We start from the raw sequence: 10,888 nt of genomic DNA, 5'->3' as shown, positions 1-10,888 counted from the left end.
TCACAACTATTTGCTCCTCAAGGTGTCGTCTAACGTTTGCTGGTTGTGAATCGGGCAGCCAGCTCCGCGATGCCGCCCACCGCCGTGGAAAAAGGTAACAGTGAGCGAGGCGCACAGCGAGCTGTAGGCGGCCGTCACCCGCAGCGTGGAGGACGAAAGCGCACCCGCGACGCCACCTCCCTCACCCCTGCCTCGCTTATTGTAGAAGCGGATGGCGCCCCTGCTGATCACGCGTTCACGACGGCGGCTTCTGTGGCGGTGCCGGAGACTGACGGCGTAGATCATGCTCCAGACCACTCTTCTGCATCCGCCACCCCCGCCGGGCGAGACTCTGTACGCGACCCGCACTCCGCCACGTCGTCTTTTGCCGACGGGGGGGAGGAAGACAATATGGGCGAGGACAGTGATCCGACCGGGCTGGTGCGCTCTGTCACTTCGCGGACGTTCTCCCCTAGCGACGCTGCTGGTCACATGACCGACGAGCAAACGGCGGCTCGTCTGCTGCAACAGTCACGCGGCGCCGCGCAGTCGATTCAGGCGCAGGTGGAGAGTTGCGTGTCTCGCTTCAAGCTGATGTCGACGCGCCTAGACACGCTCTTGAAAGAGCGGCAAGAGACACAGCCGAAGGTGGAGGAGGTTGCACAGTCGAGCCACCTTGAGAGCTACATGGAAGTGGTATCGCTCAACGTGGGTGGGGAACGCTTCACAGTGCCGCTGTCGACGTTGCTGAGCAAGGACGCCCCGAACTACTTTCATATCCTCCTGGGCTCTGAGGAAACGGGGTGGGTAGCGCCGGTCTTCAAAGATGAGCATGACACCATCTTCATTGACCGCGATCCCTCCTGTTTCAAGTACATTGTTGACTACCTTCGCGGCTACCACTACTTTAACCTGCTCAAAGAAGACTCGTTGCGGCGCCTCAAGGTGGACGCGGCGTACTATCAACTGCCTGGGCTACTGGCAATGCTGGGGGATGTGGACCGCGACACCGAGCTGCAGTTTAGCCCCGGCCCTGGTGTGAGTCCCGAGCGCAACCGGTTGCGCGTGGTATATGGCGTGGCCGTTGTCGGCGACGTGTCTCTTGTCACGGGGCGGCACACGATCACGTACGAAGTGAAGGTAGCCGACTACGTAGGGTTTGGCCTCATTTCTGAGTCTTGTGTCAACACAGACCAGGAGTTCCACAAGATACCGGACTGCTGCGTCTACTACATGTCCGGTGTGTTCTACACTAACTACCCGTACCACCGCAAGGAGGAAAACCTGGAGCGCATCGAGAACGGAGACTTCGTAACTGTTAAGGTCGACCTGGAGAAGGGCTACGTTGAGTATGTGTTGAAAAACTCGCGGAAGATGATCTCTCTCGGCCGTGCTCGTCGACTGCGCTTCGCAACTACAATGAAGCTAGCTTCGCGCGTGCGCATTGTTCCGCCAGAAGAGGTACGACGTCGCCTGTCTCCTATCCACTACAGCTTTGAGGAATAAGAGGGCATGTAGGTGAAGGAAGTGTGGTGATGATGAGAATTGTGAAGCATTATGAAGAAGAGTATGTGGTCGAGATGAGTTGCATCGCTGCGCAGACAAAGGGTAATACAGAGGTGGCGGTGGGGTGGTGATGCATACGATGGGAGGTTGGTCGTTCCCGGGTAACTTAATGTATCGCGCCCTGCTGTGTGGCACCATCTGTCTCTGTTTTTACTGCTTTTCTTCACCTGTCCGTGTGGTGCCGATTTCGCCGCACGTATACGAGGAAGGGGCGCAGGGAAGGACTAGCAGAGCCCGCAAGATGCGTGACCCGACTCGATGGCAGGGGGAGGGCTCAGCCCTGGTACACCGCAGAGAAAGGAGAAAGAAGTGTGGCTGTGTGCGTTTATTTGTTGATTTGATCGTGATAGATTGGACACCTCGAATCGAGAAAATCTCCTCACTTTGCCCGCTGTATTACGTCTTGTGGCATCGCTACGCGGTGGCTGTGAGAAAAGGCGCTTCTGCTCTCTTCCTTTTGTTCAGTGCGCCTCCCCCTTTCCTCCTCCCCTCCATCCCCCCCACACACACATCCATTAGCTGTACAGAACTTCCATGCAGCTTCATCTTGCCGTATTATTATCTCTGATGTACGCACCCTTCGCTTGTTGTTCTTGTACCCCTTCCTGGCGCGTGGTTCTGCCTCCGCTCGTGTGGTAGTGATGATGGTGATGCTCTTTGGGGTTGTCGTCTGTTAGTCTTTTTTTTCCCGCTTTGTTTTGCCGTCGTCATCTCCTTGTAGATCGTGTTGCTTTGGAGTACCTCACAACTTCACTGTCATTATGCTTCCTGCTTTCCCTTCCATCTTCTTTATCTCTTCTCCATGTTTGTTTCGCTTATTATGTTGGTGGGTCTCTCTTCTTTCTCCCACCCCTCTTTCTCTGTGCTGCTGTGAGTGAAACGGCCGTATGCGCTCTCTGGACGTGTACATCCGCGTGCGCCTGGATTAGAGTCTGTACGGCAGTGCGTGACTGTACTCCCCCCCCCTCCCCCGCGTTGGTGTTAATGTTTTTTTTTTTTGCGGTGGTCGTCGGGGTGGGTGGGGGAGGGGGGGGCATGTTGTCAATAAAAACAATGTGGCTAGCGCCCCTCTCTGAGCTTGTCAGGGTGAGAGAAGGCACCACGGCTCTCTTTGGTCTGTGGAACGAAATGGGGTCTCCGTTGTGGGCAGGGGGATGTGGGGAACGCTGCGTTTGGAGCGCCCACAGTAAACAGAAGGCGACAGGATTTACTCTCTGCTTTTTTCTTTTTCCATCCATGGCTGCCATCCAAAGCGTTTCAGCACCCTCTTAGCTGCCCCCTTCTCTCTTTTTTTACTATTTCCTCTGCGCCTGTAGATCACCCCCTGACTGGCGTAGGTGCCAAACGCAGCTCTAGGCTGTTGCCCAGTGTGCCTCGACTTGTTTTGCTTGTGATTGTGGATGTGGCTTTCTTTCCCAGAAGCGTGTGTAGATGTCCATAACACACATCTAAAACAAAAACTGAAGCGAGTAGTCTTCTGCAGCGCAATCGAACCTGAACGTGACGGGCCATCGCAAGTCAGTGCACGCCAAACGGAGGCGTTGAAGCACCGAACCGTCCTGCGAATTGGAGCGGCCATCAATTGGGACTGTGGCGCGCGAGAAACGTGACTCCAGCACACCAACCACGATCTGCCACCAGGATGAAGCCGGGCCCCCTCATCACACGAAAGCGGGCATCACCTGGTTAACCAGAAACTCGCATGTAGGCATTGTTTCACTCACTTCTTGGATCTCTGCACCTTTCACCCGCTTTTTCCCTTTCTGGTGCTTCTCTCACGGCTGCAAACTACCGAGTTGCATTACTTGTGCGACGCAGCGCCTTTCAATGCACATTCAACCCCTCTATTTCACTACCCACCCATCTCCTTAGCTGCCCACCTGACGCGAGAGAGAGAGAGAGACACAACGTTCGTTCTCTATTTCAACTTACAAAACGTGAAGACGCACACTCGCAGCAGCAGCATCTCTTCTCCTATCTCCTTCCTCCTCCCTGCGCTTGTATAGAGACGTCAGACCTTTCAAGGAAGTTTGATTCTGGGGCCCTTTTTTCTCCTTCTCTCTCTTTGGCCTTTTCACACGCCTTCCACGCCATCGCTGACACTCTCTGGATCTCTTTTTTTTGTTTGTTTCCTGTACGCACCGTTGCTTCTTTTACCCCCCCCCCCAAGTCTTCATTGTGTTCTCTTCTCGCGGAGCCCTTGACTATTGGTTGATCGTTCACACCACTGTTTATCCACTCTTGTATTTTCTTCTCTTCGCAGGGCCTACTCCTCTAGCCTCAACAATGCCGGCGAAGCCCTCCAGCTCTGCTGCTCGTAACAAAAGCGTCGGCGCAGCGAGCCCCACTTCGGCCAGTGCGGCCAGTGCGGCCAGTACGGCCAGCGCGGCCGCCGCACCTGCAGCGGCAGCGGCAGCAGGCAACTCTGTGCCTCAGGGTGGCACGCAGGATGTGACGAATTACGTGCATCAGCTACTGCAGCAGATGCAGGCCCGCTTTGAGGACTTGTCCAAAAACATCATCACTCGTATCGATGAGATGAATTGCCGTGTTGATGAGCTCGAGCAATCCATTGAGGGGCTGATGCAGCAATCTGGGGCGGAGAGCGGTGATACACCCGGAGCGCGGCCCAAGAAGTAAGGTCCGCAGCGAGGAGAAGCCAAGGTGTCACAGCGCCTTCTCTCTCTCTCTTGATCCCCTACGTGTTCCGAGTTTGCAGACACTATCGTACGTCTGCTTCTTGTTGCCTTCTCTCCTCCTTCATGCCGCTGTTGCTGCACATCCGCCTGCGAAGAGCGAGGCGGATGTGCAGACATGCGACTGTGAAGAGAGAGCGGGTGGTGCTTTTTTTGTGTGGGCGCCACCGACTTCGTCTTTGTAGGGCGTTTCTGCCCCCATTCTCTCGTTCTTAGGTATATGCGGCGCGTCGAGTTGTGTTTGCTTTCTTTTCCTTTGATCATCGTTGTGGTTACCTTTCGCTCCATCTCGGCCTCCCCCTCTCCCCCCACTGCCGCTTTCAGCGGCTTCACTGTCCTTGTTGAGAAGGCTCTGGAAGGCAAACGAGAAAGGGACTCATGCATGTGAATAGCATGAATGGCTGTTGTCTCTGTGTCTGCATCTCCACCAGCCGCAGCGTCAGTGTGTGTGAAGGTGTCAGGCAGATCGTGAGGGGGGAAGAGAGAAAGACTGGAGGGCGTATTATCGTCGTGTGCCACTCGCAATGATTCTTTGGTAGCAGTTTGCGTAGGTGACTGTATATCGCTGAGTGGGCTACTTATCGCTCTGCGCTTCGCATGCGTTTCTTTGTGTTCTTGTTGCTGTGCCTTGGGGGTCTGCCACCTCTCTCTCTCAGCTGTTTGGGTGATGCTCATTTTTTTTCCTTGTTGCATTTTTGTTTCCGCTCGCATGGGCGCGTGTTTGCTTGTGTGTTTGCAATTTCGCTGCCGACATCATCTCTGTACTGCTGTTGTTGTCGTCCTTGCTACTGTAGGTGGTTGTCGCGAGCACATGTAGGCCGTCATCCCCCCGCACACACACACACTCACCTTTGTTTCCTCGTCTGTTTGACATTTCTTCCCCCCCCCCCCTCACCACCACCACCACCACCCTACGGAATCTCGTGGGTCTCGCTGCAAGAGAGGACACATGTACGTATGCGACTGTGGCGCCAGGGGTGATGAGTGCATCTCTGCCGTCTTTTTTCAGGTGTTTTTTGTTTGTTTTTCTGTCGCTCGCTAAAAGCGCAAGCGGATCAGACGAACGGAGCGTTCTCCGAGAAGTTTCCTGTCGGCGAAAGAAGTGCTTTTTTCTCTGTTCTACGTGACCATTCCCTTCCATATATATGGGGTGGAACTCCACTCTGCCCCCCCCCCCTCCCGGCTGGCCAGGGGCCCACTGCGCCGTGCAACGGTGCGGTAGGCACGCGTTACAGCAATGTACTGATTCAGCCATGTCAGCATGATGCCTGCTTCAAACTCCGCCCATCCCCACTTCGAAGGTCATCTCTCAGCCACTTACATTGTGTCGGCCACCACGTGGCTGACATATTGCCTATTGTATGAATGACACAAGCGTGTTTATTGTCGCAAGTCGCTCTGTCGCCACGCCATCTAGGATCTCAATGCCGACATCAGTAGCAATACACTACTGTGACAGTCCTACATTGTAGGCACTTGGCCCTGTCACCGCCAGAAGCGGCTTGGCAATAACAGGGGTGGGGAGTTGCTTGGCTTTTTCCCCACAAAGTAGCAACACGGGACCCTGGTGCCACGCTGAGATGACCCTCTTCACGTCGAAAGAAGAGCTACAAAGTAAAGAGGACAAAACAAGGACATGGGGCGTATAAGCCTTCGAGGGTTACTCGCTGTCTCCTATCTTCGCCCCATAGTAGACTACGCTCTCTTATCTCGGTCGGAACACGCACACATGCGTCCATCGTACGCTCTCTCACTAGACAGGTGTTGATATATATATATATATATATATATATGTTTGCGCCTCTGTAAGTCTCTACCCGTGTGTGTGTGTGTGTCTGTGTATTCCTGTGTTCTCAGAACTGTCTTATCTCCTCCTCCTCTTTTCAATCAAAACAGTCCTGTGTGACACCCCCGACTTACCCCATTCTGCTGCTTCGGTGTGCAGAACTGTTAGCATTGCAATGTGGATTTCGGTTGAGCCCACGCCTTTGGTACTTCGTGGCACGCAAAACTTCTCTCATGACTGTCTCCGTGTCAATAGGCATGTCTGACAGCGTAAACGGATTAAACAGTTCTGCACGTGCAGCGAAGAATTCATGCGATCATCTCTTCTCCACTAAACTTTCCAAACCTCGTCTCGTAGCCTCTCTAACCACACCGATGCTCTCCCAACCCGCTGCTTGAAGAATACCGCCTTTCAGGACTCAACAGCTGAGCCCCTTCTTCGCTCTTTCTTCTCTTCTCCTGTCCTCTGTCCTATGCCCAATCTCTGTTCTCTGAATGGGAAATAGAAAGCACTGTGTCTCTTTGGCGGCTCCTCCTCAATGTCAGACACTGGGTCCTCCCCCGACAGCACCACACGGTGGGTACCCCCTGCAGAGACTATCTACGATGCTTGCCGGCGCGGTAACGCCGAGCGCTTCATGGGATACGTAGAGAAGGGTGGATGCCTCAGCGAGTGTGATGATCAGAAACTCACTTTGCTTCATCACGCCGCCTTTTCGGGCAACGTGGCCTTTGTCAAAGCAATCCTTGACCGCAGCGGCACGCAACAAGTTATGATTGATGCTGCCGACAGGGAAGGGTGGACACCGTTGCACTACGCCGCGGATCGTGGACACACGCAGGTCGCTGCAGCGCTACTCGACGAAGGGGCCAGCGTAAACGCACGCGACACCGCGAAGCGCACACCCATGCATCTCGCCGCTCTCTCCGGTAGAGCAGATGTAGTGGCGATGCTGCTTCGCAATGGTGCCTCAAAGACGGCCAAGAATGTGGCGGGCATGACCCCGGTGGATTGTGCCAAGGAGGCGGACCAAGCAGCTGTTATTGCGCAGCTCGAGTAGTAAGTAAGCGCACTGTGTTGGTGGGGAAGGTGGACGTGCAGATGCACTCATGGTGGAAACTGGCTACGCTTCTAACAACTCTGACAGTAGTGAAAAGGCGCTTGTATGTTTGGAACGTTTTGATTGGTCCGTGTGTGTGTGTGTGTGTGTGTGTGTGTGTGTGCTCAAGAACTCGCTCAACTCGATTGTGGCTCCTGCGCTTCTCTCGGTAGCGAAGAGGCCTGTAGAGCCACTGAATTGGCCGCCACCTGGCACAGCTCTTCTTTGGTCTTGACCCGGTGTTCTCGGCGCAAACGCGTGTGCTCTACTGCGCTCAAAAGTGTGCCTTCCATGGAAATGGTCGGCACCGGGAGCGCAACCTTGAGGCTCGCAGCGACAGAATACGTATCCGTGGACGACGGAGGATGAGGCGTGTCTCTCCCTTGCGTATCCCTCTCCGCAGCGCTTCCTAGTTCTGCTCACCCCCATTCACTCTGCTGCAAGTTTCCCTCGTGTATATGGCGTCGTGGGATGAGCATAGCTTTCTGCACTCCTCCCCTCTCTGTTCTCCCTCCTCTCTCATGCCATTGACTGCCTTCTCTTGCTGATGCGTGTGCAGTTTGCTTCACGGTACATGAACAAACACACAGCAAGCAAGGAAGACTTCCATAGACACACTCGCACACGTCTGTTCATAGATATCCCTCGGCATCACCATAGAGGCAACGCCTGCTGTGCACCCGCCCCTACGTTGCTCTTCTCATTGTGTAACGGGCTGCTTTGGCAACCGCTGAGTGGGATCCCAGCTGTAGTCGAGAATGCGCTCAACCGAGACGCCATCACAGGATATGGCTGAGCCGTTGCCATCTGCTCCATTGCTAGAGGTCGCCACCAGCACACGGTCCCCCGCGCCTGGCGGCGATGATGGCAAGCGTGAAGAAGTCACCATGCTCTCCAGCTTTTCTCCACCCGTTTCCACCGTCGACGCCTCCACCCTCGTGGGGCCCACAGCCAGAGACAAACTCACGAAACACCCCGTGGAGAAGATCGTCGTAGCCAACGAAGGTGCGAGCACTCCTTCTCTTGTGGGCGACACGACACAGTTCAGGATAACGAAGAGGTTGCCGTTTCTGGCGGACACGGAGGGCACCGAGGTGATTCTTGGTGAAACCTCACAGGGCTTCTTGTCCTCACCACTACCGTCTTCCGCAACGACCTGCAACTACCATTGCACCCCCCAGCACAGCACTGACGCCTCCAGTCCGGAAGATAACGAATTAGACCGGCATGTTGACGGAGGCGATGACGATGATGCGGCGCGAGGCAACGCGATACAAGACAAGTACAACATCACATCAGGGTGGGTCGACAACCTCCCGCCAGGCGACTCAACTGCTTCCCTTGATAAACCCATGCACGGCACTGCCAGTTCCGAGGTACCCTCTGTGGCGCCATTCATAGGGAGCAAGAAGCGCAGGCGCGGAGGAGCTGGTGGGAAGCATGACCCTGCGAACGGTGGTGGTGGGGAACGCAAGCGTCGCGCGCAGAGGGCTGAGGATGCCGAGGTCCAAGCAGCCTTCAAGCACTCCCAGCGAGTGCTGCGGAAGCAGGCAAAATCGGTGAACATGAGAGACGTGTTCTCCCAGACGCTTTCACTACCGTTGCCGCTGCAAGTCCCCACTGATACTCTGGGTAACCACTCATCCTTTCCTTCCAAGACCCCGCTTGCTAACACGCCCACTAACGGCAGCGATGCAAATGCTGATGCCGCTACTACTGCTACGGCGGGTGTGTCCTCGTCCTCATCGCTCCGAATTCGCTCCCCTGCTTGCTCACCAGCGTCGCTTTTATCGCCGTCTTCGCCATCAAGCAGCAGCGTGTGGTCCCCAGGTGTGGTAGGAGAGCTGACGAGCCGGTTTCTTGCACAGGTGCAGCAGCAGAAGCGGCAGAAGTTTGAGCAGATGGTATCACGAGAGCTTACCCAGTCCCAGACGTTGAGCCAGACGCAGAGCCTTACACAACACCCACGACAGCACGGCGATGCTGAGAATGGTCAGGGCAGTGGCGACGGCGAATACAACCCTCGTACGTGCACGTACTACGGGATGGCGAATGACTTCACCATACCGGTTGACGAGCTCGTGATTGGGGACGAGGACAATGAGGCGGCGAACTGGATGCCGGCCGATCCGTCCTCGCCTACCTCACAGCACGCGCGGCGCATGATCCAGCGGGATCCAGTTACAAGCGACGAGACTGTGCTACTGGGAGCCAGCTCGGGCGAGGAGGGGAGATTTGCGTCGTGCTCCAACACGCTTGCCGAAGGTCAAAAGGCTGAGGACGAGGAGGTGTCACAGCAGCAAGAGCAGGCAATGAGGTCGCTCGCCCGCAAGCATGAAATCTGGAAGCTGAAGCAGCAACAGCTGCGGGCCCAGGAGCAGGTCGAGTTGGACGAGCGCGCTAAGGCAATGCAGAAACAGCGGTCGACCAAACTCGTCACGGCTGTCACCGCCGCTGCCGCTTCTTCCGGCAACATCCACTTTGCCCGCGGCGACGCTGAAGGGACTCCGGCGACGCCTGCGCCGTTGTTCACCTGCTCCTTTCGCACTTATCAGGCTTCCGCAACAGGCATAGACCGCGGCGATGACAGTGGTGGTGTGAATGCTACTGTGGCCCCGCGCTCTACTCAATCGGCAAAGTTGTCTGCAGAGGCTATTTCAATGATTCGCCGCATCAACAGCTTTGACAACACCTCAACCCAGCGCGTCGTCGTCTTTGGCACAGCGGCGTCGAAACAGGGGAAGGATAAGCGCATGCAGCGGTGAAGACCATGCGTGAAGAGGAAAGGGGCAGTGTGAGGTGCATCCTTGGTCGGCATCAGATGTCCTGGTCTCCTTTGATCCCTCCTCTGCCACGCAGCAGATACTGGGGGCCGTCACGACACCATACATGGGGGAGATGGAGCCCCTTATAACCCCTGCAGGTGCTCTCCTTCCTGGTTGTTGTTGTTTTTGTGTGTGTGTGAGTGTGTGTATGTGTGTAGTTTGCACCTCATTTTCGAACTGTTTCGGTGCCTGTCAGTCCGTTGTAAGGCAAGCTATTCCGCGGAGCGGGGGAAGAGGGCGGCGTCCTTCTGTTTGTATGGCCATCGATGTGGTGGCTGTTATCTGCTATCTGAAGGGGGGGAGGTGGGGTAGTGACGACTGCCGCATGACTGCTGAAGCAGCTGCCGTTTATCCTGTCGGTGAGGCATCAGATTCGAGCTGTGCGTTATGCTGGCCTCTCCTCCTCCTCCAGTACCCTGAGTCCCCATATCCCCTCCCTTTATTGTACATCTCTTCGTCACCCACGTCTTCGTCGAGCCATTTTCTTCTTGGATCAAAGGAAAAGGGCCCACACGCAGCACACTCTGCGGCTCAAACAAACGCAGTATTGTCCATACGCAGTGCAACAGGGATGGCGCTGGACAAGAGCCGCATTTCAATTCTCAGCTCCACTAAAGTGGATGGCGACAAACTCAGCAGTGTAGGGGATACAATGGAGTCCCTGGTCCCCGCTAGCCGTCGGCTGCAGCTTGAGGAGGAGAGGTGCTGCCCTCTTTGCTGTGTCACGTACGGCGCCCTCATCTCCAGCGCCGCGGTGTTTTGTATCGCGGCATCCGGCACCGCAGTGTCTATCTTTGCAGAGTCGCGCGTGAACTATACAGTGAATGGTGCGATGCGGCAGACTGCATGGATTGCGTTCCCTGGCGTGCTGGTAGGTGCCACGCTGCATTACTTCATGGCAGAGGCGATGTGGAGCAGCAAGAGGAACTCGTGGGGT

The 10,888-nt window shown here is 55.6% G+C and overlaps 4 protein-coding genes across 4 annotated transcripts; all 4 read left to right on the top strand.

Moving 5' to 3' along the window:
* Positions 1–390: 390 nt before the first annotated feature.
* LBRM_34_2580 (conserved hypothetical protein) lies at positions 391–1,485 on the top strand (the record flags this gene model as incomplete). The annotated part of the gene is made up of 1 exon (XM_001568315.1): positions 391–1,485. The coding sequence occupies one exon, from the start codon at positions 391–393 to the stop codon at positions 1,483–1,485; it is 1,095 nt and encodes a 364-aa protein (XP_001568365.1).
* Positions 1,486–6,565: 5,080 nt separating this feature from the next.
* LBRM_34_2571 (putative ankyrin repeat protein) lies at positions 6,566–7,087 on the top strand (the record flags this gene model as incomplete). The annotated part of the gene is made up of 1 exon (XM_003723183.1): positions 6,566–7,087. One exon carries the CDS (start codon positions 6,566–6,568, stop codon positions 7,085–7,087), a length of 522 nt encoding a protein of 173 aa, XP_003723231.1.
* A 797-nt stretch (positions 7,088–7,884) lies between these two features.
* LBRM_34_2570 (conserved hypothetical protein) lies at positions 7,885–9,891 on the top strand (the record flags this gene model as incomplete). Its single annotated transcript, XM_001568314.2, has 1 exon — positions 7,885–9,891. The coding sequence occupies one exon, from the start codon at positions 7,885–7,887 to the stop codon at positions 9,889–9,891; it is 2,007 nt and encodes a 668-aa protein (XP_001568364.2).
* Positions 9,892–10,522: 631 nt separating this feature from the next.
* On the top strand, positions 10,523–10,888 carry LBRM_34_2561 (conserved hypothetical protein; the record flags this gene model as incomplete). Its single annotated transcript, XM_003723182.1, has 1 exon — positions 10,523–10,888. A coding segment is annotated over one exon (366 nt), but the record flags the coding sequence as incomplete, so codon positions are not given.

The sequence above is a fragment of the Leishmania braziliensis genome, chromosome 35 (assembly GCF_000002845.2).
Source record: "Leishmania braziliensis MHOM/BR/75/M2904 complete genome, chromosome 35".
In the NCBI taxonomy this organism is placed as follows: domain Eukaryota; phylum Euglenozoa; class Kinetoplastea; order Trypanosomatida; family Trypanosomatidae; genus Leishmania; species Leishmania braziliensis.
Note: the sequence above shows the minus strand (reverse complement) of the source record. Positions and strands in the feature narration are given on the sequence as shown.